The sequence below is a fragment of the Strix uralensis genome, chromosome 1 (genome assembly GCF_047716275.1).
Source record: "Strix uralensis isolate ZFMK-TIS-50842 chromosome 1, bStrUra1, whole genome shotgun sequence".
NCBI classification, from domain to species: Eukaryota; Metazoa; Chordata; class Aves; order Strigiformes; family Strigidae; genus Strix; species Strix uralensis.
This window is the reverse complement of record NC_133972.1, coordinates 106,314,643-106,341,913: the sequence shown is the minus strand read 5'-3', so window position 1 is coordinate 106,341,913 and position 27,271 is coordinate 106,314,643. Positions and strand designations below refer to the sequence as shown.

The 27,271-nt window shown below is 41.9% G+C and overlaps 1 protein-coding gene across 1 annotated transcript in view; it reads right to left on the bottom strand.

The window, feature by feature from the left end:
- Window positions 1–22,950, bottom strand: part of GALNT12 (polypeptide N-acetylgalactosaminyltransferase 12) — a 49,782-nt gene extending 26,832 nt beyond the window's left edge. Inside the window, exons 1-5 of the mRNA XM_074893210.1 lie at window positions 22,574–22,950; window positions 9,672–9,841; window positions 8,758–8,947; window positions 5,307–5,492; window positions 2,876–2,993 (exon numbers count right to left, since the gene is read on the bottom strand). Of these exons, the coding sequence (XP_074749311.1) occupies window positions 2,876–2,993; window positions 5,307–5,492; window positions 8,758–8,947; window positions 9,672–9,841; window positions 22,574–22,950 (1,041 nt within the window). The remainder of the gene's footprint in view (window positions 1–2,875; window positions 2,994–5,306; window positions 5,493–8,757; window positions 8,948–9,671; window positions 9,842–22,573) is intronic.
- Between the last annotated feature and the right edge of the window lie 4,321 nt (window positions 22,951–27,271).

The window sequence follows — 27,271 nt, the reverse complement described above, 5'->3', positions numbered from 1 at the left end:
AATCTGCCTGCAGGCACCTCGCACCAAAGCTCCCACTCTGCTTTCTCATTTAAGCGCCTCTCTTACCCACCATGAACCACATCCCTGCTCTTGGACCGGTGCATGATACGCTGCACGCCTGTGACTGCTGGAGGATCACCCCAAGCCCCCAGGCTGGTGCACCCATGTGCCTGCTCAGCCCCAGCGGGCCATGGCAGCGTGTCTGCACACAACCCCCAGCGCACTGGCTCCTGCGGACTCTGCTGCTGCTCCTTTGTGACTCTCCTGCATGCTAGGCAGCCTCTGATGCTTTCTCTGGACTGTGCGGAGACCACTGTTCTCCATGATGAAGGAGCAAAGTCACTGCTCATACATGCTGCTGTGCCCCATGGTGTCAAACACCTGGTTCAGGGGAACCACATCAAAAATGAGACTTGGTGCCAGAGCCTGGTAGAGATCAATAGATAGCTTGGGCCTAAAGCAGCAGCCAGTGCAGGGGCACTCCATGACATACAGGGCAGGGGTCAGGCTTGTCCCGTCTGCAAGCCTTGGTCTCCCAAAAAGCAAGACATGAAAGACAGAAAGCTAAGAACTGCATGCCGAGAGGGCTGTCTTCAAGGCTTCTACAGCTCCTTGTAGAAAGCCCCCACAGTCCACTGCAGAGGATAAAACCACTGTCATCTGGGGTGGTGCTACCCCTAACTTCTGCTGGTTAGGGGGCAACCATTTTGGTGCCACCAAATCTGTGGCAGCCAGGGTCACAGAAGATTGCAAACACTTCAGCAACGTGAAGCAGATCCTGTAATGTCCAGTTCTGTCAACTGTGTCTGTTTCCAAGTTTGCTGCTTTGGGAGAGATGCAAATTTCTGCTAAGAGGCAGAGCATATAGTACTGCTTTCAAAAGCAGCATTCTCTCAACCTCACGGGTGCTCAGTCTGGTTGCACACGCACTAGCAGACACAAACAAGTGCCTGCAAGAGCCAGTCTTGCTCCAGAGATGAACATATTCAACATGCTGGCTACTGTTAGGCTACATTTGTGGGAGACAGCGTCATGCTCTGATGTAGCTTGCTGCTAAACTGACAGTCTCCTGTCTCTGCTTATTTGTCTGCTGCAGTAGTGTCATAGCTGAGAAAGTAAGAGACACAGCAAGCCCAAGGTCAGCAAGCATCTGTACCCAAAGCTGCATGACTCCCTCACTGTCACCACCCCTTCCAATCCCTTGGGAAGCAAGAAAAAAAATTTTCCCTTGCCAGAGTTAGCTGGGGATGGTGTTCACCACCAGGCTGCTTTCCTGCTTAATCTACCTGGGGTTGTGACTGATGACAAGCATGATCATTTCTTTGTGCCCCCAAGTACAAACCCAATCTATTGCTACCTCTGGCTCCCTGAGCAGCCTCTCAAAAGGAGGCATAAAAATAATTTCATCAAGGGCTATTTCATAGCTCCTGACCCTGTGACTAAACAATTATCCCATGAAAAGAAAATCCCTTCCAGTGGAAAGAGTGGACCCACTGGAACATACACATCAAGGCAGGCTACACCATAACTGGAGACAGCTGGGAGACTCCTGCTTCAGCAGCTCCTGGAGCTCCTGGGGGTGGGTAAGATGCTCTGAGCTTCAGGCAAAGGCCTGCTGAATTTACTGTCCCAAGACAAATAGGCTGTGTGTTTAAACTTATGCGCCAGAAACTTTTCTCTATGTGAGAAAGCAGGTGGTCATGAATTAGATCAAACAGTGATTCTAGCTGAGAAATCCCCCTCCAGAGAAAAACCATGTCAACTCTAGGTCTGTGCTTATTATCCTCCCTTACCCTTTTCTTTCCTTATTTTTGTGCCACCTTTGCTAGGATTTCTGTACTACAGGCAGCAGGAGACAGGAACAGCAGCTAGGAAGACTCCATGCCTCTCTGGTTAACAGGCAGACATCAAATGAGACAGTCTGCTGATGCCTCCTTTCTCAAGAAAGTGGGTTTATAACACTAAAATGCTATTTATCCCTGAAATCTGCTGTCACCTGGTAATAAACAAAACAAAAATTTCAACCCTCCTGTCCCACAATCCAGTGACACACAGACATGCAAATATGACCATAAAACATACCTGATAACAAGGAAAATACAGGATACTAAGTTGCTCCCTGCAAGCCAAAAACGGCCCTGCAGTGTACCTCTTACGCCACTACTAGACTGCTTCAAGCAAGGTAAGTGTGACACCGGGCAAACCACAGGCAGCCAGCACTCAGTGGGAATCAGCAGCAGCACAGGCAACAGCAGAGTTGGAGGACAAGACTTTTTTGCTTATCAGTCTGGACTGTCTTGTATCTCCTATCTCTTCCCCTACCATAAATCCTTTTCATTCCAGCTATCTGCCTCACACCTGAGCACTGGTCCACCCTCCAGTGGGATACACCTCTACAGTTCCTGGAGATTTTTCCCACCACTTTTTATAACCTTTATACAAACTTTTCCTGAAGTGAAACAGAATAAACCCTTAGAGAAGTTCAGGGGCTGGCTTGTCCTGCCCCACTGGTAACTGCCGCCATCTACCTCCTGCTCAGTCCATCAACGACAATGAGAGCTCCAAGTCACATTAGAGAATTATAAATGTTTCTTTCCAACGATCCTCTTCAAGCCACAGAAAGTAAACTTCATCTGATAATATCAACCACTACTTACATTTTATACTGGCATTCAAAACCAAGACACATTCTTAAAAATTATTTTTAAATGGCTATTTGGAAGGAAAATAAAGTTACAACGAAGTGTGAGAACAAGGAAAAGAGATTCCTATAAACATCTCCCAAAATATTCTCATTAAGGAAAAGGGTGTGAAGAAAGAAATAAGAAACTTGTTTTTATTCTCAGGAAAAAAACCTTTCAATTGAGACACTTACCCTAAATGAGAATTCAAGATTTTCTCCTCCCCAGACTTCCATTCCTGTGTCATATGAACCAAGATAATCAAAATATTTCTTGCTCACAGAAAACAATCCACCTGCCATGGTTGGAGACCTATAAAAGACAACAGTAACTCTGAATTGAATAAAAAGAAAAAAAAATTAACAAACCAATGCAACAGCTAAAAAATACAATATATTTTTATTTTCCATTTTCTCAGTCTTTTCTGGATACAAAGTAACAGTCAGCCATTGATCTGTTATCATCAGGCCATTTGAATTTAACCTTGTAGTAAAAAATTGTATCAGAAACAAGCTCCAGAATGTATTAAAATAAAAATAACAATGAAATCAGAGAAGATAAACACTGTGTTAATTTTTGAAATTACAGTGTCTTTGTGACAATAAATGACTAGTCTCTTACCTTCACATAGTAGAACATAACTTTTTTGTGACAGAATTACATTAGTCAGCTCTGAAATTCGAAGTGCAGTATCCTTATATATTTCACTTAAGTAATAAGTAAACAAATATTTGTGCTTTAGTAACTAATAACAACATTCCTGATCCCATTAATACTGAGTGGAAAAACTCTCAGACATCAATTGAGGAAAATTAAATAAATAGAGCCCCAAAGAGATTTTTTTTTTTCTTTGATAAGAAGATCTGCCCACCTGTAATTTTTAAATTTTTTACTAAGTTTGGGAAAAAATTAAATCAGGGGTCAAGACCAGATCGTCATCAAAGACCACAAGACCCAGAGCAACAGCGGACTTAAGGGATGTACTTTCAGTAGGGTAATGTATGTACACATAAATAAACTTGTATTTATTCAATGTTGTTCCAAATTGTTTACAGTCTTAGAAAATTATTCTCTTTAAAATGCCAAGCATATAATACTGGTTGGAACTAAATTCAGCTAACACTTTATGAATTTTGTTAAATTGCTGTTGAGGTAAATATTAACAAATGCTAGGTGCAGTGATCAGTTACTCTTAATCTGTCAAAACTAATTTTACCAGCCATCTTTTTGAAGCAACACTGTCTTACACTGTCATATATTGTTTCAAAGAATGGAATGAGATGAGGTGAGACAGAAGGAAAAAAACCAAACTCCATAACCAGTCAAGCTCTTCTGTCTCACTCCAGGTCTCATCTTTCCAAAGACAGCTGCCAGTGACACCGCTCTTGGCACTGCTGCTTTCTCCAGACACTTGCTGAGCTCACAGTCCTCAGGCTACTGTGAAGCTTTATCCCTCATCGTTTTCCCCTTGGCACGCCAAAGACTATTATTTTTGTTGTGAAGAGGAAAAGCATCATATTTAAACTAAAGGCTTTAAAAACATTTACTCTATTTTGAAACTTTTTAAAATGAGAATGTGGACTAATATATGCTGAGAAGGGCTAAATTACTGTCTCGCTTTTCCCATTTAAAAAAAAAATATCCTTTCAGTTGAGGATAAGATCATTAATAATTGTGAAATACTGGGTATTATTATCCTGATAAGCGACCTAGAAAAGACTGAGAAAAATTAATCATCCTGTATCTGTTGCAGTCCATAAGGTAACAGATTATAAATAAAAGCAAGGACTAACAAAATCATGATGTTAAAAATGCCAAACAGCTGCTTCATTTCTTACAACACACTGCTGGAATACAGCAACTTCCACGTTGAACATAACAGACCTTCAACTGTCAGGAGTTTGTCTACAGTGTCCATCTTCCAGATGCATTGTTTGTACTCTTACCTTCCCTCTCCTAAAAATACAGCATGTAGTGACAAATAATACCGACTGACTGCAACTTGTCTTGAAATAAAATGAAAATAAAACCCACAAGGAAGACATCCACATGAGCTCCTGTGAGTTAGCCCTTCATAGAAACTATGGTGGATAGAGCTGTATTATTTCATCCCAATAAAGAACTAGCAAACTGGTTCACCTTTGAAAACAGTGCGAGAAACCACCACTATCACTACAGCACAGATAAAGTCTTTGAAACTACTTTTGCTTTCTTACTGGTTGATATTTTTTTTTTCTCTCCTTTTTTCATCATTGACCATGATACATTTTTTACAAAGTGGACCTCTTTGCTTTGCACAGAGGACATCCTTCAGTATTAGTTAATCAGTTACAACCTTTCTGTGTGCTGATAAGCGTCTGTGGGAGTCTGCCTGTAGGAGTCAAGAGACTACTTGTGCAATAAGGATTCCATATGGAAGATTACACAGAAATTTCAGCTTCTAAAGCAATATTTTTCCAGGAGCATAGTGAACAGGAGCTATTTTGGAAAAAAGGGGAACTAAACAAAACATGTAATTTTTAGTAATATGCTCATTTCTCAAATATTTTTCAGCACCTGGCACTTCCAAGTTAAATCAAAACCACTTGTAACATTCACAGTTTCATAAGATGCATAAAAATTAACCTGATCACATCGGTCTTGGACTTCCTCCGTTTTTGTTCTCTTTCAGGGGTACTATGCCAAGTGAAGACCAGCCTCCAGTCAAATCCGCCAATCTGTGGCTCACCAGCATTTCCCAAGTACTCAAATGTATTCCAGTCAATAACATCAATAACAGGGCAGACAACAGCTGATTCTTCTTCTGCAATCCTAGTATGTTTTTAAAAGAAGAGAGTGACTTCCATTAGAAACTTCTCTCAAAAACTAGAACTGTCAAGAACAGAGAACGCCTAACAGATACCAAACATGAAGCTTTGCTCCTTTTCAATTCATGCTGCAATACAAGGAAATAACAGCTACAAGAATAACCACTAATTCCTCCTAAGGATGCATCGGGAGGATGCATCAGGATGGACTCCACTGTAGGCACCTGGCAAGCATCAGTCTTCCTGGACAGTGAAGTAAGGCATGTCAGATGGCTTGAGACAACAGCTTCAGCATCTGGCTTGGCTGCCATAGCCAGCATCACATTCTCAAGAAAAATGTCTATTTTGTTTTGTACAGGTAGCTGCATTCAAGATATCAAGGAAGCAGCATGATTGTATAGTTCTGCACAAATGAATAATAAACTAGCTAGCCTCTTGGCCCTTAAAGTCATGATTGTTCTTGCAACTGTGATCACCTGCCAAGTTATACTGAGCACTACAACTAACTCAAAAAGAAGCCATGAACTTAAAAAAAACATGCGGCATGGGAATTAGACCTCCAAGAATGAAACATACATGAAGGAAGTCCCCAGAGACTCTGACAATATAGGAGATAAAAAGGAGAAGCAAGGTAGTACTGCAGAATGACAAACCTATCAGCAAGGCTGATCTTAGTATGATAAAGATCTCAGCTATCTTTAGAATACATCAGTGCTGATGACATTTCTTGCATGTCTACTTCTGCAAAGAGATAAACTCTTTCCTCCCATTTCTCAACACCATGCAGGGTTTTCTGGATTCCTTTCCAAAAGCATTTGCCCTTACAAAAAGACAGTGGGATCCTCTGTCTTCACCTCAACTTCTGGAAAGGTCTCAGTACTAGGAGAGATCAGCTTCCAACATGCAAGCTCAAACTAAGGTCTTTCTGCTAAACCACGTTTTAGCAATCTTCTCTATACTAGTCTTAGACATCTCCTGTTAGTTCAGTGAAACAAAGTGACTTGATTAAGATGCTGGTACTTGTTTTAGCTCTGCATCTTCTGATTTACATATTCCAGAGGAGAAGGAAAACTAAATGTGTTACATTGCCAAACAAGAAAGACTTGTGACGTATCTGTCATTCAAGGGGAGCTAGTTCCTCATGGGATTATTAAGCTTAAAACCTCCAGGCTGACCAAGGGGCTCTGACTCTAATTTTAGAGCAGCTTGGGGTGGTTAAATGCAGCAGAGAACAGCAGCAGTTGCAAAGAAGTATTGTCTGAGCTGAAAAAGACTGCCTTAAGTATGAAATGGTCTCTTGCTGCTGGAGGGAAGATGTGACACAGCTGTTTCCTTCTTTATGATCTCCCATTGAAATACTGTTTGGTACAGTGCACGAAAGGACTTATAAAAATATTCCTATCTCTTGTCTCACTTGCATAACGCTTATGTACAAAGCAATGAAAATGGCATGTACACAGAGGAAATAATCCCAGTAAAACATAAAAATGCTTTGTTGCTCCTGTAAAAGGAAAAGGAGTAAAAACTAGGTAGCTGTCACAATTTCAGTTATGAAAAGAATCAGGTAAGTGAAAAGCCATCACCTTTAAATTAAGAATTAACTGGACGGTACAATCCTCAGGCAGTTTACAAATACAACTATGTTTGCACTACAAAACGCTAACACTGTTGTATTGCTCCCATACATCCGAGTCAAATATGCCATGCAAACATCCCCTCAGAGATATACGTCTGCATCTGCAGCAAGAGCGAAAATTCCAAGACACATCTAGGGCTAACTTTTTACAGGTGGTGATTTAAATTATCCTAATCCTTCCTCAAGATTGCCATCTAGTGGTTTGCTAAAGTAGTGAAGAAATTACAGACTCGTCTCCACAGTTATGTACTGTTCTTCAGAGGACAGTCGTTAAAACCAGGCTTACTCTTTGTTTTTTATCCCTTTTCCTTTCTTCATGCTATCTATACTGTTCATAGTTAACCCACAGCTATCTGGAATACACTCGGTGTGACATTTATAAACAAGTTAAATATGACAATTTTGAGAAAAAAAAATATTATTCCAGATGCAATTTCAAATGGACATAGGGAGTTTGAGAATGCAAGTTCCAGTAGGAATCAGGAAGACTTGCACACCTTAAGACAGCATGTGCTTTTGGAAATCTCTCTCCAGTTTGCATAGGGCTGTTTTTTTCCAGTCCTTCTCTGAAGTCTACAGTACCTGGTGGGAATCTTTATAGGATGCAAATCAAACCACTGACCTTGAAGAAAAGATTTTTTTTTTAAAATTATGTTTTAAAGAGAGCTGGTTTTCTATATACAATATCTAGAAGGTCTGATTCAGGTACTGAATACTGATACCAGTATCTGCTAATGCCATCCAAGGGGGTAAAGATGTAACCTGTCAGCAAGAGGGGCAAAAGCAATACAGCCTCGTGCATGTGATGCAGGGGCAGTAGGGTGCTGCGGTGAGGTGTACCAGTGGCTAAACCAAAACCAGAAAAGTGCATGTGTAGCTGCTGACTACATGTGGGTGAGGCTTCAAGAATATCATAAATATTCTAAGTTGTAACAGAGAGCTAGAATTCTGTCTTTTAAAGCTTTTTGTTGGGGTTTTTTGGAGTTTCTTTGCTTTGATTTTGGTTTTGGGGTTTTTTTAATTAATGTAAGATTTCTGAACTGCCCAGCAAATCTGCAGTATAGACAAAAAACTACATAGCTGTAAAGTACAGTGTCCCAAGACAGATGGTGTCCAAGTAAAAGTGTTGACATAACATTAACTCCTTCCTATCCTACCCTGTGATGCTTTATATCAGAACCAGTTTGGAAAGATGGATTCACTCAGGACTAGGAAGCGAGTTTATTGTCTTCTATTCCAATCTGCTTATATGCATGTTGCCCTGCAACAGGGGATATGTCTCAGGGCACGCATCTTTCCAGACCTTCTTCTCATCCACCACCCAGGCTGATAGAAGCAGACACCTTTCCCAAGGTAGTCTGAAAGCTAGGGGAGGATTTCTCCTCCTGAAAACAAAACTTTCTGTTCTCTGAAGAAAAAGAGCAGCCTGGTCCTCAGGAGAAAACACAAATCTACCTCCTCATCTTCCACACTTCTATTCACTACCCCACTGCCAGGAGACAAACGCTCACAGTGCCCCAGGCACCAGACTGCAGTAACCTTCGGCAAATGTCTGCAAAGAGTCATTTTTCCACTGCAGAAGTGTCTCTTCTTCTGCAACGGGAAAGAAAACCAGCCCAGAGCACAACATCACCTTGCCAGCAGCGGCTCCAGCCAGCCCTCATGGCATTCACAGTGGCAGTCCAGGAACGTCAGGATGTCTCCTTTCGCCACAGACGCCCCCAACAGCCGGGCTCGAACCAGCCCCTCTCGCTTATTTGCACGGATAAGACGCACCTTGCGTAAGCCAGCCACATAGTTTTCCAAAGACTCCTTTAAATGTTCTGTAACAAAGAAATGAAGAAAGAATATAGTTCTGGAACAATTGGTTTATGCCACGCTACAGAAAGCTCTTTTTTCAGTAGCATATTACTTATAGCAGTGCCTTAAAGACACCTGAATTTGGAACTCTGATTCTGCTATACTGCCTCTATTAAGAAAGAACAAGGAAAAAGCACAGAACTTGGATGGACACAAATCACAGTTACTTTCAAGAAACTGAATGCTTCATATTTGCCTCTGCAATTAGTCTCCAAACTGTTAAGTGCCTCTCACATGCTACGTAAAACCTGTTCCATGTAAAAGTTTTATTCTTAACACAATTCATGTGTGGTGGAAAACACCAGTGTTGACTTTCTGTCACATAATTTAAGTGAAAACAGATAACCCGGTAGCTCTCGCTATACTAAACACCAGGACAACCCTGGAGCAATTGGAACTTGCTCGCTCAAATTAGGAAACCTGAAATGCTCTGTACCAGACTATGGGTTATCTATACATGCAAGCACTCATGTTACAACACAACAAACGTGCTTCCCCATTCTAAACCAAATTTGGTGCACAGGACAAATTTTTCACTGGCACACTACAAGAAAAAGTATTTTCCAATTAGATACCTATGTTGTACAAATTTATGGTATGTTACCCAAACAGCATATCTTTTCCTCCCGTGGACTGGCTGACCATAAAAGCCCATCAATCAACATTATTTAGACTTATTCTTCCTACCTTTGTCACTGTAATCATCCACAAGGATAATTTCTTCCAAAAGTATATCTGGGGATGTCTCAAGAACACTATGAACAGTTCGCAGAAGTGTTGACCAAGCCTCATTATAAAAAGCTATCACAACAGAGGTTTTCGGCAGGCTGTAATAATCATACTTCTTCTCTCTGCACCTGTAAGGGAATGGATTACATTTAGTACAAGTGCAAAAGCATTTGTTAACTTTCAGAAAACTAGTCTCGAATGAAGATTTTGTATGCTCTTTACTAACTGTAAGCAAGAACATATAAAGGATCTTAAAAGAACTCTATGTACATGGAAAAGTCATGCAAACACTTTCAGGAAGTTGGTCTTCTAGAAGTCCCATTTCTACAGCAGCATTATGACCAAAATTCTGTAACCCCCCAAAATGTCTAAAACCAAAAATAATAGGAGGTATTCTGGGCTGGTACCTGTGCAGTAGCTGTCTTTGCACAGTATCACCTTAAGTACAAGAACGAGCAATGGTCGAAACATGACTCAGATTACCAAAAGAAAAAAAACAAACAAACCCTAAGTGCCATAAAAACAGTAGCATAAATTACTGATAACTTGTGTTTTGGAAAATAAAACAAGTGTTAGACAGTAAAAATATAACTGTGAAGGAACAGCAACATATAAAGAGAAAAAAATACCAGCAACAGAACTGAGACGTAAGTGTACTGAAGTAGAATTTGGTTAGACTACAGAACTGCCAAGATATAATAGTGAAATCCGCAAAAAACACAGACAGACATAGAAATGCATGTTCTGGCTCTATGGAGAGCCAGGAAGTTTGCAAACCTTCGGATTAAGCTCCAGAATGTATTTCCTATAAATATATACATGAACTTCCCTAAATGAACATAAGCATGCCAAGAAACTTACAGCTGAGCCAAATGTGTAAATTGTTAGATTCCCCTGGTCTGAAAGAATTTAAAAATAATGATGGTATTTATTACCATTTCTCCCCTCTTCTTAGAGCATTCTGTATGAGCAGTTTTGTTAAAAACCAACAGAAATGGTTTAGAGATGTTTGAATTTTTTTATGCCTCCAGCTTACCGCCTGGAGTCACACGGAGCTTGTAAGGGGCAGAAGGACATACTTCAGCTTCTGTAGACTGCTAGGTCACAACAGATATCGAAACAGGTAGGACATCCCTCCTACCAAAACAGAACAGCAGTGAGTCATCCAAAACCTATGCTACAAGGGAGCTGAAGAGGGAAACCAGAACTGATCAGCAGAAAACGTGGCAGCAAAATCCCTTAGGTCAATTTAGGGGAACCAAAATTCCCCAAAACACCCAGAAAATGACATTAAAAGAAAACTGCTTATCTATAGCACATGGAGAATATATTTACTATTTAATGCTGCTGTGTTTGCAATAAAAGAAGACTTCTAGGCTTCTTTAAAGAGCAGGCAATATCTATTAAGATCTGTGGTACAGAAAGGAAAAAAAAAGTCTGAATCTGAATATTTCTAAAATTAAAATTCTTATGGGGAAAAAAAAAAAAAGTCTGTAGAGTACTTTCGTAATAAATACCTGAAAATGAGGAAGCAATGAGGGGGAATGACACTTGGGCAGAGGCTGCACACAGAAGGCTGCTTCTCAAACATGAAATGAATGCTGTGCAACAACACTCATTGTATATGATGCATATGCATGCATACACACATACAGATATACACAGACAGGTACATACACATACACTTACACAGTGAAACACAAAAATGCCCGTCCCTCCAGGCTGTAGCTTGTCCTGAGGCAAACGCATTCACACAGAGAACTGCCTCACACCAGTGGCTGGTGACAGAAGTGATTTGTTTTGCCAAATGTTCATGCATTAACACATGAAAAAGGAGTGACATTTTAATTAACTTTTTTCTTAAAAAAAAACACAGAAGAACTTACTGTATGAATCCAATTTTAGAAATACATATTTACTTTAGCCTGTTGAAAAACATTTATGCTCAGTGCTGCTAGGAAAAGATTCTTCTTATATATCACAGTCACTTGTACCAGGTAATTTCAGTTCATTTCTTGATGGAAATGGGATCTTTACCTACCCACTTCAGAAAACTGAAAAAAGAAACAAATAGAAAACCTCCAGGAAAGTTTTCTCTGGAAAATATGTCAGAACGATTCACAGAATAATAATGTTATGTTCCATTATTTTAAAAAGGAAATCCAAAAGGTCTAAAGAAGCTTATAAGCCTAATTATAGATTAAAGACTTCAATGGATTTGCCTGAAAATTACATGCTGGAGACTGAAAACATAATTTGGCACAGAGCAAGGCAATCCCCAGACTGTTTGTGATTCACTGTGCATTGCCGCCTTCTTCATTGAGCGTACTCTACTCTGTGGAAAAAGGTCAGCCTCCTACGGGACATACCACAGTACACGTTTCTTAGGTTTCTGAAGTCAAGAAAAAGGCCAAAACTAAAAAGGGTGTTTTATTTACTAGCTCTGTGGTGGAAGGCAGCATGCAAGTGCATAGAAGTGACTCACCATGGCGGCAGGGCAGCTGCCCCTTATCTTTCTGTACTGAAAGAAATTTCAAAGAGTTTTGCTAAGTCTTAAAAAATAATCCCATTGGGGAGTTAACAAACCCAAAACATTTAAATGCTGGAAAAATAATAGTGTAAGAACATCTTTTTCAAAAGAATGAATCCCTGAAATGGAAATGCATAGAAGCGTTGTTGAATAACAATTAAGTGGCATGCATATGAATGCTTAACATTACCACTTCACAAGTTATACAAGCTTCAAAAAAACACTACAATTATGAAACCTGACTTAAAGACTAGTGGTCATAACTCAGTTTTTCCATTTCCCAACTTCTATTTGCAACAGAATCACTTTAGCAGTGCATCTTCTGTATTCACCTTTGCAAACTTCAGGATGTATTTTTATTCTCCATGTGTCAGCCAAGTATCCAAGCTCCTACTTTCCAAGTGAATCATTTCACTCCTACTTTGGGTTATTCAGAAAAACAAATGCGTATCAGTTACAATATGTCATTAAAATGACAGGGAGGGTACAAACTAGTGACAGCAGTCCCAAAATATGTTTTTGCAGATACTGGAAATGTATATTTATACTGCCTATACTGCAAGCTGCTTTTGGCTTCTGACTAAAGCACTCTTTAATGCCACCCTCAAATGCGTAACACTGTCCTTTCCCAATATAGGGGATCACGTTAAGACAGGATTAATTGCATCTCACATTAGCCATCTAAAAGATAGGTGCTATCTTTGAGCTAACTGTCTGGACTCTACATGTCCGTAAAGACAGATCCAGAAGGCAATTTACCTCACCCTCCTTAAGCCATTTATCTAGCACAGATAAACAGTGGGCCCCCATCTCCCCCTTGTCCATAGAGCAGACACTTAACTTTTCTGCGGCTGAAGTTAAACAACAGAAAACTACCTACAGTCCCTACTATTGACTGCCTGATACATCACCTTGAACCTAGTCATCATAACTACCAAACAGTTTGTAAAAACATAACACAGACACAAGAAAATGAGTTGCCTGTAAATGTGACATTTCCAAGCATGGACAATAAATGCAGAAGCACTGTCATTTCAAGTCATATCACAGAACCATAGAACGGTTTGGGTTGGAAGCGACCTTAAAGATCATCTAGTTCCAACCCTCCTGCCATGAGCAGGGACACCTTCCACTAGACCAGGTTGCTCAAAGCCCCGTCCAACCTGGCCTTGAACACTTCCAGGGAGGGGGCAGCCACAGCCTCTCTGGGCAACCTGTTCCACTGTCTCACCACCCTCACAGGAAAGAATTTCCTCCTTCTATCTAATCTAAATCTACCCTCTTTCAGTTTAAAAACGTTACCCCTTGTCCTATCACTACACTCCCTGGTGAAGAGTCCTTTCCCCATCTTTCCCCATCTTTCCCCTTTCTAGACGGGACAAGAGAGAGAATAATGCTGGTAGGTACCTGAACACAGACTTAAATCCACATTCACTACACACCATCTTTTCTGGATCTTTCACTACAGCATCTACTCAAACATTTAACTCCACAGAATGGAAACTGAAGCAAAGCATGTAAAAGTGTATCATCACACATCCACATTCCTGTGGGTTTTTCATTTCACCTTTTTACATGACATTTGCAAGTCACAGTCTAACCAAGACTATACAGCTGACCAGTTTAATAATTTAATACTGAAATCTGCTAAACTACAAAGTCTTCTCTTAACAAGCTTTACAATAGGTTATTTATTCGAAACTAAGGAGACATCAGTCAGGAAATGCCTAAACAAAATTAAATGGTCTATTTGGAGAACATTTGTGTCAATTAATGTAATCACTCAATTTATTTCATTGTAAGGAGCTGTTTCTCTTAGAGATGCGTATCTATACACAGGGAGAGAGAGCATGAATGTGTGCACACTGGGCATGCTGCCATGAGTTAATTAGCAATGGTTGCTGACATACTTTTATGTAAGACTTTTACCACAACTGCAACAATGATACGGCAAGGGAAAATACATTTTTAATCTCCAAATTCAATGTTCTGTATGCATATCATATTTTCAGAAAAAATATGAAATGTTCTGTGAGTTTTCAAAGATTTGTTAAGAATACAATCTGTCCGTAAGTTATTTAATGCTTTCTAAAGGTATACTACGTAAGTTTTGCTTTTGAAGTTCCAATGTGAATGCCCAAGAATACAGGCAAGTTCAAGATTGCATAGCTTCTCTCAAGAAGTTCAAAACAGCACATGTCACTGCTGTATCTGATTTAACATGATTTATGTGACTACGGTACGTGACATTGCCATATATGCACCATCATACTGTCACCTAGCAAACACTGTTAGGGTCCTACTTCAGGCTGGGTTTCACACAGTGGGTTAAGAACCAGGCTTGCTGGGTTGGTTACGGTGGGCTGTGGACACACTGACTCACAACACAACCTCCTTTTCTCTTCCTAATTTGAACTGAGTTAAGACATTGAATTAAACAGCAGACACCCTTTTAGTACGGAATGTGATCAAATGCAGCGTTTTGTAGGCTATAAGTAAATACGGCCGATCTGGATGAATGGCAGCAGCCATGGGTGTCTCAATCTAGTTTTACGTTCTCCACTCCCACCCCATAAATGGCAGAGGCAGCAATGTGGACTCAGGAGTCTGCCAGGTACCTTCACCCAAGAGAAAACACCTTCTTCTCCCACCCTCCCAAAGCACAGGACACAGATGTGCTGGGGTTCTCTTCTCCCCCCTTTTCTACTTCTCCCTTTCCTCTGGCTCCCAGCAGCAGCTCAGGGTTCAGCAGGTCCACCCATGAGCACCCCAAGCTCAGCAGCACGACACAGGTCACAGGGCTGGTTTCTGAGCCACCCTGCAGAGTTACCAAGGCCACGTTACCTACTCCAGACTGAACGTGTGTTTGAACAGCTGCTCCTCACCCCTCCTTGGGGGAGGGCAACCTATAGATGAAATCCAGCATGTGAGCCAAAAGCAATGCAGCCCTATTACCTCAAAACCCGGGATACAGAGTTGCGACGTTTGCAGTGGAATTAAAGGATATGATAAATCAGGTTATTCTTACCTCCTCCAAATGCAACCCAACTTTCAATACTAATTTATTTTCTCACATAAAACTACCTTGAACCGTCAGTTCTGTTAAAAAAAAAAGTCTTATCGGAGCATGGAAAGGCTGCACCTGGTTTTGCACACCGACATACCCCATGTGTGTTCGGATATTACAGAAAAAGGTGCTGACGTTTACGGAAGGTGTGTCTTGGTCCGATTACCAAAGCAGATAGCAACAAGGTGCTGATAACTGCCAGAATGGCCGAATTATCTGGGGCAAGGCTGGAACACGTAAGCAGCATGAGTTAAAGTGATGCTGGCCCACACTTCCCCATCACCCAGTCCCAGCCCAGCAGCCTGGGTAAATGCTCCCTAAATTGCATCTGCTGAAACAAACCACATTAGGAGAGAGCCCCCCCAGTACAGTCTACGACACTGTGATATGATCAAGTCTCTGAAACAGAGGCTAGCTAGATTGTGAAATAGTTTTCCAGATTATTTGATGTTTTAAAAAACAATTCCGCCAGTGACAATAAGGTCATGACAAGATAGACTGCCAAACATCATTTTAAGATTTCAGATAATAAAGAACTGTGCTGGCTAGTATAAACATTGTGAGAAGCAAGGAAGAAAGCTGAGAAGTCTGAAATAGAAAAGAATACTTGCCAAGAAGTTTGGGGAAAAGAAATAAAAGCAAATCTGTTCAAGACAGATTAAAAATACATTAAGAAAAAAATGTCTAGAAAGCCCACCTATGAGGGTGGACTAAACCTATATCCTAAAATTCAAAAATTCAAGAAATCCATAGATTCTCCTAATTCCAAATTGTTAGAAAAGGCAATAGAAGCTCCTACCTAGCCCAGATTCCAGATGTGCAGATGAGAAAGCATTTCTGCATGTGTCTATGGGGAAAAAACAATGCATTTTTATTTTATTTTGCCAATTTGAAACAGTGGTTTCATTTTCCTCAAATGGCTACCTGTGTTTGGAATTTTCTTCCAATGTAGTGAGATACACTTAACACCTGCACAGAGCCATATGATCTCCTACACCTACATTCAGAAACTTACTTTGATGCGAGTAATTTGATTCAGGACAAGAAAAATATTTTGCAAAGTAATACAATAACTGAAAGAAGTTATTGTAACCATCACTAATAGTAGGGTGTGGATGCACCTGATCCTTACAATTGTAAAAGCACTGTTTGAATGAAGAAAAAAAATAATCATAATTTGTGGTTACTATCACTGATCTGGGAACTTTCTCAGGTTAAAAATCAAATCAACCAAAACCAAACACTCATCTAGACATCAGAGTAAGCTGAGGATCTCTACCAGAAGGTGCAAAGAAAAATGGTCCAAAAATAATCATGTGGGCTCTTCTGGGAAGCATTTGCAGGTGACTATTACATGCAAGCATAATGACAAAGAAAACTGACAGATTTTTTCAGAAGATAGGAAGCAAAAATAGTAAAATATCCTAAATATCAAAGCGCTTGTGGAAGCATTGCTGTATTTTGTACTGCCATAAACTGCAAGCCTGCTTATTTAAAACAAATAAAACAAGCAAAAATGATGCAGATTTATTACTCCCCCACTTAACTGTACGAAGTAGGAATGAGATGTCCCAGAGACACACTGCTCTGCAGGTCTAAAGCCTGTTTATAAATGCAAGGAATCTCATCAACTAACAATACAGTAATGACTAAAAGGTATTATGATTAATGTAGTTATTAGTAACCAATTATCCATTCCAGAAAAGCTCAGAAAACAAACAAACCCAACCTGAAACCAGTGACCATAATGTCACAAAACTACTAAATCAAATACACCTAAGAGTGTTTTAAGCAAAGCATCTGCTCATAGGAAGAAGAGTGTTGTGTCTTGTGGACTCTGAACGTAAAGCATGGGAATACCGACACCAAAGCAAGGCCTGGGCATGGAGCGTGCCATCAGCTGCATGCTCAGAGTGAAGGGATGCACCCACAAGGCCAAGCCACTGCAAATAAGCTCTCCAAAGAGTTCAGTTTCCCTATAGGCGCTGCAAAAAAAGTCACTGCAGTTACTTCACCTTGAGATAACAGATGAAGGAGAAACTCCAGGGCATAGTCAGGCAGTTGTGGTGGGCTGAGGAGGAAACACCCGGCTGCCGTGCCATTTCCTGGAAGGGCATCAGGTTAAAACTCCTGGCAGGAGCAGAACACCCATCAAAATCAGATGCTGCGACTTTTTTTGGAGTAGAAGAGAGACCAAAACCTAGTCTTGAGGATTATTCTGTGAATTTGCTGGCAAGATACTATCAGATGAGCAGTCTACATAATTTGGTATTTAAAACCTAGTAAACAAAACAAACCATGGTAACAAGTAAGACTGTAAGACAATCACCTTCAAATCTGGGAACAGACAGGAAAAGCAGTTTTGAAAGTTGGAAAAAATCTTAGCACAAGATTGCTATGCTAAACTCAAAGACAGTGTCCCAAAAAAATAAATAATATTATAGGCATAAATGATGGTGACAGAGGAATTTCAGTGTTTGTGTATATCTATCTATACACAGATACTAATATACATACATATAAAAACATACATATATAAAAAAGCGCTCTCTCCAAAACATAGAAAATTATCTAGAATTAAAGAACAAACCTCTATTTTTATAGCTGCTAATTATTATGCAGACCATATTCAATATTTGGGGGGCTTTTGTGGCTACTCAAAAGCATTTGCCAGGTAAGGAATGACAGGAAAGACAAATCCATTTGCTTGCAAGCACAAGTGAAATGAGGCCCAAGGGCTGATTCAGGCTTCTACCATGAAAGAGACAACACAAAACGCTGAGTCGGCACAAAAGTGCCCATCCCTGCCTTGCTCCTTTTGTAACAAGAGTCAGCCAAAAGAAAGCTGGTGTGATTTTACAGAAACCATCCCCGAAATAAATGTGCAATGCGCCCCTACTGTGAGAAACATAGAAAGAAAATAAAAGAAGGTAGAATGTCTAAAATCAGGAAAAATTTTTGAGAACAGTCCTCAATCTAAAAGAATCCATGCAGAAAAACTGGAAATGCATTTCTTACACACCATAATAGTCTGTAAAAGCTGTCTAAAAGACCCTATCCATTGTCTGCCTAATCCCGCAGTCCTGTAAAATGAGTACATGATGAGAAGCCCCACAGGACAGGATGTGGCCCTGCTGCTGCACAGCACGAAGGCAGAGCAGCAGCAGCCAAAATGCACAGCCCAGGCCATCAGCCCCAACACAGCCCTCAGTAGGTCAATATCTGACAGAGGATGCTTGCTTCTTTTAAACCTGCTATAATGGTTGCTTCCCATATGTGTATAAACTCAAGAAATGAAGGATAAACACTGGGAAGACAACCTGGGCCATCTAGACAACTTTATGATTGGGGGAAAAAAAATTCTCTGTGGCAGTGATGTAGCCTTGAAAGTGGTAGCCAGAGAGGCTGTTGAATCTCCATCCTTGGACACTTTCCAAATTTGACTAGACAAGGATGGCCTTCAGCAACACGCTCTAACACTGAAGTTGCCCTGCTTCAAGCAAGAGATTGGACTAGACACCCCAGAGGTTCCTTCCAACCTTCATCTTCTCTGACCCTATGGCATGTTTCACTTCGACCTTTGTACAAACTGTATCACCATTTAGTAATTTCATTTTTATGCATAATATTTTATAAAAAGAACATTCTTAATAGTTTATGTATATATGTTTGTTTATATGTTTAAATATATATATGTACACATATAGGTACAATTATATGCATACACACACAGAGACAATTCTAGCCATCAATAAAACTAAAAAGTTTCTGTGTGATGAAACACGTTATTATCAGCTGCTGACCTCAAGCGCAGACAGTTAAAGGAAGCAGAAACTGTCTAAAGGAAATCATACAAATTGTGAAGTTCTCCAGGTCTGTGTTTCAGTAGAAATGGTATCAGTTCTGAGAAAAACACTTTACAGTGGTCTCTGAGAACAAGGAAGAATAAAGGTCTTCTGAATGTTTACATTAGCAGGAATATATTAGTAGGAGAAACACCTAAAGTTGAAGAAACTTTATAATAAAGTAAATAACATCTGTATAGGATTCATAATCAAATACCATCAACCAATACATTATATGGGGAGCATTCTCAATCAAACTATTATTCTTCTTCTCTTCCTGCACAGTATTTACCAGACACAGGTATTAGCAAATAACTACTGTCACATTTCTGGTCTGATAGCAAGTACAGGATGTACAAAACATAGCACTGAGAAAAATTTTTTGTCATCAGTTTCTGATAAAGCAACACCTTGTATACATAATTTTGCAGACCAGGTTTAAAGGCTTACTGGTTTGGATATTCTCAATCTTACTAGCAAAATTCTAGTTTTCACTAGATTCATGTTTGTGATTTTCACAATTCACACCCAGAGTGAGTTCACTGATGAATGTGGGAGGGCATGAAGGTTAAAAGAAGCAGTGGGGCATCCAGGTGGTGGGGATGTTGTCTACCTTTATTTCCCTTCCTTTCCTCCTCCTGTTTTCCTAGGATCTAAAATTTCCAGTCTCACCTCCGCACACATAAGAATATGCTGAAACAGACCAAAAGCCCAGAATAAAGTCTCCAAGCATAGTATCTGTTAGTATCTCATGAATACTTGATGTCAGTTTTCCAGTAGATGAAATTCCTTATACTTTACAGTAAATGGATTTTTGGAACCAGGAAGCGGCAGAAATTTTGCTATTCACTTCATGTGTTGGCCTAGTATTGCAGCGGCTCAGCAAGAGACACCCTCTCAGTAGACTGTCTGTCTTTCAGGCTGAAGAGCTGTAAATTAATTAGTCACTTCTGTATGGAATCCATGCTGCAAGTTGAACAGCATTGGGTCCAATAGATTTCTGTGGAACTACCAGTGACCCTCCACTACTTTAAAAAAAAAAAAAAAGGAGAGAGAAAACAAGTGCTTCCCAGTTTTTATTCAGTTATTGATAAATGCAAGACATTTCCACCTTATTTCACAGCTGTTTATGGAACTCAGCAAAAGCCTCTGGAAATAACACCACACCTGCTTATCCGTATAATTATAACCTTCAAAGAACTCCAATAGGTTTGTGAGACACGTCATACTTGACAAAGGCCAAGTTGACTCTTTCTCAACAGATCATACCTACCTATTTGCTACTAATTCTTTTCCTTACCACAGCTTGTAAATAATATGCCTGGAAGAGATCCAAGGCTTGCCAGCACACAGTTCCCTGGTTCTCCTCTGAGACTCCACTAAAAAAAAAATGGTCTCTTTGTCACCTTCTGGTCTTCAGGTACCAAAACTGCTTCATTGATCACGTGTAAAAATTCAGCCTTTGCATCATCTTTGTGGACACCTGAAGTTTAGTTAAAGTGTACCATTACTACTTATTTCCTACCACTGTAGCCTCACCCAAAGATCATGAATGGTCAAGCATTACCAACCTTAAAATAAAGAAACTAAACCATATTTTTCCCAGACTTGACTTTTCAACCTATATAGGCCCTACATTGTTTTGGGTTTTTTTTAATTTGTTGCGTGAGCTGGATAGATGTTCTGCGATATTTCTGCCATAATTGAGATTTAGCTGTGTGAAAAGACATGAAGGATCTGCCAGCAGATTCTACAACGGTACAACACAGCCCCATCCTCAGAAAGCAATTATCTCTGAGATTATGTCATTGATGCCTTGCAATCCTTTTGGTCTGGATACATTTTGTCATTTCAAACATACAACTATTCAAATGAAAAAGGATGTACCATTGTAGCAAAATCCATCTGCCCACTTATTTTCATTTCAAGAATCTTTCTCCCATCTATAACGTCCTCTGCTCAACAACTGTGATCTTCCATTTCCTCCAACATCCTGTCTGAAAGAAATGGCAGGAGTCCAGAATAATTAATTGAAATGATTTAAATTCTTTCTGTAGAAATGCAACTAAAAAGGTCCTTTTTAACCTATGGTCTATAGCCTGTTTCTAAAAGGGGAATAAAAGGTAACCAAGAAAAACAAGCCTACTGTCACGCTTAAATTTACAGTAAAAAGATCATGAGCTTGCATTGCAATTTTTTAGGAGCTATCATAGGATTCATGTTTTAGATACAGCATTTATAAGCAGAGTTGGGTGAACCACGGGACAGGACACACTGATGTGAACACGTCAGAGACAGAGCCCTGTTTTTTCCACAGCTCTTTGCTACCATACCACACAAACCTGTTGCGACAAAATAAACTGGCTGAAGCCAAGCTCAAGTGAAACAGAGGAGAGGACTCGGCCAGTAGCAGCCATGGCTCTGCCCCGACCCCTCTGGCCGAAGGCACATACCCACAACTACTCAACCCATTCCTCTCACCAGCCGGCTGCTCACTTACAGGACAGCCCGTGCGGAGGTGAACCCCTCCGCTAAACTGAGTATTTGCATTAGGCCAGAACTGACCATACAGCCCGATCCGCTGCGCAGCACTGACTTCACAACTGTGCCGAACAGTTGCCTGTGAAGTGCAATCATCTCATCAAACAGGATCTAACCCTTAGTTTACAACTGCTTATGTCATCATCCGGCATTAGTGTTATAAATGTAAATGTGATTTGTAAATGTAAATTGTCCCTGCAACCAAGTATCCAGGAACAAGCAAAGTCCCAGTTTAGAAGAACATTATGCATCTCTGTGAGCATTTCTACAACGCTCCTGGTAAATCTGATGATGAAATAATCTGTTTTATACTGTGTGGTGTAAGACATTTGAATACTACACAAGGCTGAAGTCTGGGAAGCGTTAACATTTGTAAACCTGGGAGCAACTGGAAAAGTATACTGCTGCCTACGGTGACCTACCCAGCAGACAGGAGAAGCACGGGAGAAGCACGGCAGCGTCCCCTGCCCAAGGGCTCCAACCCCACTGCTGGGGCTGCCAGGGGAAAACACTCTCTCTTGAGCTGCACAGGCACCACCAACACGCAACTGCCGCTACCTTGCAGAAGGGCGGGAGCCAGGCAAAATCCGCGACTGGTTTAACTTCGTGGGCAAACGCTGTGACTCGAAAGCGGTTGCAGAGGGGGTGAAGAAAGGAGAACGTTTTAAAAGCCCCCGCGTTTCGGAGCGAGATGCAGCCGAGACACGGTGACCCCGCGCTGACCGCTGCCACCAAACGCTCCTCTGCCTGGCAGAGCTGCTCCGGTGGAGCCGCACCGGGGCGGGCGCGGCCCCTCCGCCGCCGCCCCCACCTGCCCCCGGGTCACCGGGCGGCGGAGCCCGGCGGGGCGGGACGGAGCGGGGCGGCGGGTACTCACAGCGGGTGCCAGCGCTCGGGCAGGCGGCGGTGCAGGGAGATGCGGTCGCTCAAGTAGGTGTTGATCTGGTGCCGGCGGACGCTCTCCTCCTGGAGCCGCTTCTCGGCCGGGCTCAGCTCCAGCCGCACCGCCCGGCCCAGCTCGCCCAGCGCCCCCGGGTCCAGGGCCGGCTTCGTGTACACCGGCTTCCGCAGCAGCTCGGCGGCGGCGGGCGGCGGCGGCGGGGCGCGGCGGGCGGCGTGGCGGGGCGGCGGGCCGTGCCGCCAGGCGAGGAAGCCGACGGCGGCCAGCAGCCCCAGGGCCAGCAGCGCGCCCCCGCCCCGGCAGCCCCGGCCCCGCTTGCCCCAGCACATCCCGCGGCCGAGGCGGCCGGCCATACCGAGCAGGCGGCGGGGCCGCGGAGATGGGGGCGCCTCTCCCGGACACGGACACGGGTACAGGCACGCCTCCGCCCCGGGCGGACTCGGCGAAGTTCTCACGGACCTGCCCACGCCGCGCTGCCCCCGCCAGGAAACCCGCCCGGCTCCTCCGCCGGCGGCTCCGCCCTCCGCCCTCCCCGCCCCGCCGCCGGCCAGCCCCGAGGGGCGCGGCGCGGAAGAGCGGCGGGCGGGGGGGCTGCGCGGGGCGGGGAGCGGCTCCCGCCGGCGCCCCCGGGCAGGGGGGAGCGTCCCGCCTGCCAGCGAGGGGGGACCGCGCCCCGGCCGGCTCCCCGGGAGCGGTGCTCTGGGGTTTCGCGGTGCTCGGCGGGCTGCTCGGCCCCGGGGGCCCCAGCAGCCCCGGGGGAGGCACCCGGCTCCCGCTCGCTGCGGGCTCTCAGTGGGGACGCAACTGGTGGAGCCGGTCATGGTCCTGACCCAGCCCCGGGACCTTGCCCCTCCGGTCCCGGGGCTGGGAGGGAGCGGAGAAGGGCCAGCCCGGTGCCTCTGGGCCATGCACTACTATGATGTGGGGGGGAGGCACGTCCCCGTCGTACAGTTGCTCTTACCCTTCGAGGAGGAGGAGGTGATCTGGTCAGCCTGAAGCTCGAGGGAGCTTCGTGAGCGCTGGTAGCTGTGTGGCCGACACGCAGGGGTACCCCCAGGCGAGGGAGGGTTCGGCTGACACAGGGCTGGCACGGCCACGGCAAGCTGCTTTGGTCATTGGAGATGACGGGGACGGCCCCAAGGCTTGCTGTCTCCCGACAGAGGTAGCCAGGGCTGCCGGAGGACGGCATGGGAGGTTATTCGTCACGAAGGGACCAAGAAAATCTTTGGAACTGAAAGAAACAAGTCAGTAGGAAAGCAGGCTTCATCCATTCTGCTGCCTCTAGAAGTAAACAGAACGTGGGCCATGAACCCATGGGAGTTAATGACAAACTCTTCCACTGGCGAAAGCAGTGCTCTTGGTTGAAAAAAGTCAACCTGTGTGGCCTCACAGCTCAGAAATCCAGAAGACAAGTGAGAAACCCAAATTTATTCTCCAGATAATGGGCAGTCCATTTCATGGCTTGACTGAATTATGGGAAAAAAAGCAACTGTGGCATTTAGTTGAAACTTTCTAATTTGCTTCGTACTCAACAACACATCCATACTGCTTTTTCACTTCACCCCCAAAGAGGATGCAGCTCTGTCCAAACTTGCAATCCTGAGGCTATGAGATTACATGAGAATTTGTGATTTTGCTTTTGAAAAACCTTAAGTATAACATAACTGCTAAGAGTTTCTCTCACCTTCAGCAGGGAGCTGAACCTCTGGTTTTGGGGTGTCGTTTGCTGTATGCATTTTTCAAAGAGACTCTTTACTCCACTACCCTCTGCAGAGGACTCCTGTCGTCCCAGAGAAGGACTTCAGCCTGGTATGCAGTACTGGGCAGTGCTCAGCAGCTTTGCTGAGCAGGTAGATGAAAACACATCTGACATAAGGAAGGGGAAAAACCTCGTCGCTACCAGACAGGGTCACAGCATACAGCTATGAACTGTTTCAGGTTTTACATGATAATAACTATCGTATATGACAACAAACACAGAGACTGTCAACTACTGTGGAGGCCTTGCTCTGGACAGAAGGGTGCTGCATAATAATAAGTCATCCTGACGCTGGCAAACTAGCATAAATCAAGTAGTTTAGGTGGATTTGCAGATGAGTGTGTGTGTATAGATATTTCATTATTTCTTATTCAGCTACACACCTATCACAGATAATTATATATGCATAAAATCTACTTTCAAAGCACACGTACCAGCTAGAATAACTTAAGCATAATACTAGCAAAGTATGTGTGTGCAAATATGCATTGTAGACAACTACTAAATACCAATATGCTGGACATGAGAATATATATTTACATAAAGGAAGCTGTGTCTAGCAAGTTTTGGGTCTGAAGAGTTAAGTGGCACTAGTAATTGCATGTCCAGTGATTGCATTGTCTCCTTGCTCTCCGTCCTTCCTGAATAAAGGAAGCCCAGCTGGCATCAGTGGTATTGAGTTTCTATCAGGCTCCCTAGTTTTTGGCTGGTGGAGGGATAGACACTAAAAAAAAGATACAGCCAGCATTTCTGGAACATGCTTCTGGTTTAGATCTGGTTGTCTGGAACAAATATTCTTGGGTTTTTCCCTTTGTGTGAGGTTGCAAACTACTTAGAATTGGGAAACAGAAATATTAAGCATGAGGAGCCCAACAAGGACTTCCTGAAATGTGTCAAAGGAGAAGGAGATCCTCCTGGACTCCCGAAATAAATTATTGGAGGAGATTGGGAAGATGTAAAGAGCAAAATGTAGGACTGAGTGTTCATTAAGAACAGTGAGAAAGAGAACAGGACAGTTCTGCTGCAGGCATTCTTAAGTATTAGAATAAGTATTTTATTTAAGTATTTTAAGTATTTGAACAATATGGAAGAAACGCAATATGATAACATGACTGAAGTTTTTTTTCCACAGAAGCAAGAAAGGTTGCAGCTGGTGGGAAAGTAAGGGAGGTGGCTCTCAGTACTAATAACAACCTTAGAGCAAAGTAGCTGGGAAGGCTTGCTGGGATCATCATCACAGTGAGGATTGAAAGCAATACTAGTAAATGGTAGTTCCCCAGGGATGATGTCCAAGCACATAAATCTGAGGAAATTCAGAAAGGGAAAGTACAATAATGGTGTTAATGCAAAAATCGTTAAGAATAAATCAGTTGCATTCACAAATAACTTTGGACAAGATGTAAAGAATGTGAAGTGGAAGACACTTTTTCTTAAACCTTTTTAAAAGTCTGTGGGCTTTAATTAAGATGAGAAGACTGAAATTTCTGAGCTGAATTACTTAAATTATGAAGATTTTTGCTCTGAATGTAAAAATAAGCCCTGGAGAAAAAAAATCTACAATTAATAAGGCAAATGAGTTCCCTGCTAGCCATAAAGCTTGTAGCAATGTTTTCATGGAAAAGTTCCTTTTAAGCAATTCGTTTTGTTCAGGCTTAATAACAAGGGAAGTTAAAACAATTGGTTTTGAGAGTTTTTTTAAAGATTAATAATGTTTAGTGAGCTATAAATTCAGTTGCTTCAAGAGTTTCAGTTAGAAATAAATAAATGACAAGTCATATAAAACCTATCATTACTTATCTAGGAAGATCTATTCTGACTTCAGCTGTCAAAATTAAAACAGAAGATCGGTGGAATAATGAATACATTTGAAGAGTTTATTTTTAAAAAAGTGAAATCGTATTTTTTCACAAATGAAGAAACAAAATATTAACTAAACCTTTCAAAAAGTACTAAGAGAAGAATACTAAACACAATTCTTATGGACAATATGTAATTGTCCACAGGAACTTACATTATAGCAAATGTAATAGCTGAAATTAAGAATGTATCTGTTGCTTACTGAAATATCCATTTAAATTGCAGGCAATATTTAGTTTACCTAAAATATATGAGCTTATTGAAGGAATTGGTTCACAGACAAAGAAAACTTAAAGCAGTAAGTTAAGATGAACTATTTTACACATCTAATATTCTTGAAAGTTATTCTTATTTTGTAGTGATGACATATACATTGCAGAAAAAAATAGAGGTATTAAATTTTGCAAAAGCTTTAAAATCTTCCTCATACGATGTTTTATTTTAATTTTTTTTTGGTTAGATCTGTATTTTCAGTCAAAATGAAGCAAAATTCTAAAATGGAAATGGGGTGTGGAGAAGTATCAGCATACTGCATTTTAAAAAAACTTCCTGAATTCATACTTTCAGGGGAAAAGAAAGTACCAAATAATGTGTTCCAGAATAATGTTCCTAGTTTTAGCAACAGCCAACACTTACGAGTTCTAAAGAAAAGGGAAAAAATTATCAAAAGAACATGATACATTGCAGATAGATAGGAAATTTTGTCAAGAAAATTCAGCCAAGTTATAAAGCATACCCACTGGCAATAGCTTTGGATCTATGGATCATTGTTCACCATCGCTTTAAGTGGGTGTAAAATAGCATTGTCCTGCAAAGAAACAGCCCCCTCCAACTCCCACCTTGGCTGTTCTTTCTCTCTTCTGTCAGCACAAGTGTACCTGTATTTTTTAAATGTTATTATTCGCCCCATTGTCCTACCCGTGCCAAGGATTTTTTTATTAATGGGTTTGTGTTGAAAGTGTCTGTATTTGAGACAGCTGTGTAGCACAAGCAAAACATGAAATGGGCTGCACCCCGCTTTCCCAGCTGCAGGTCTGCACAGAAGGGTGGGTGTTGAG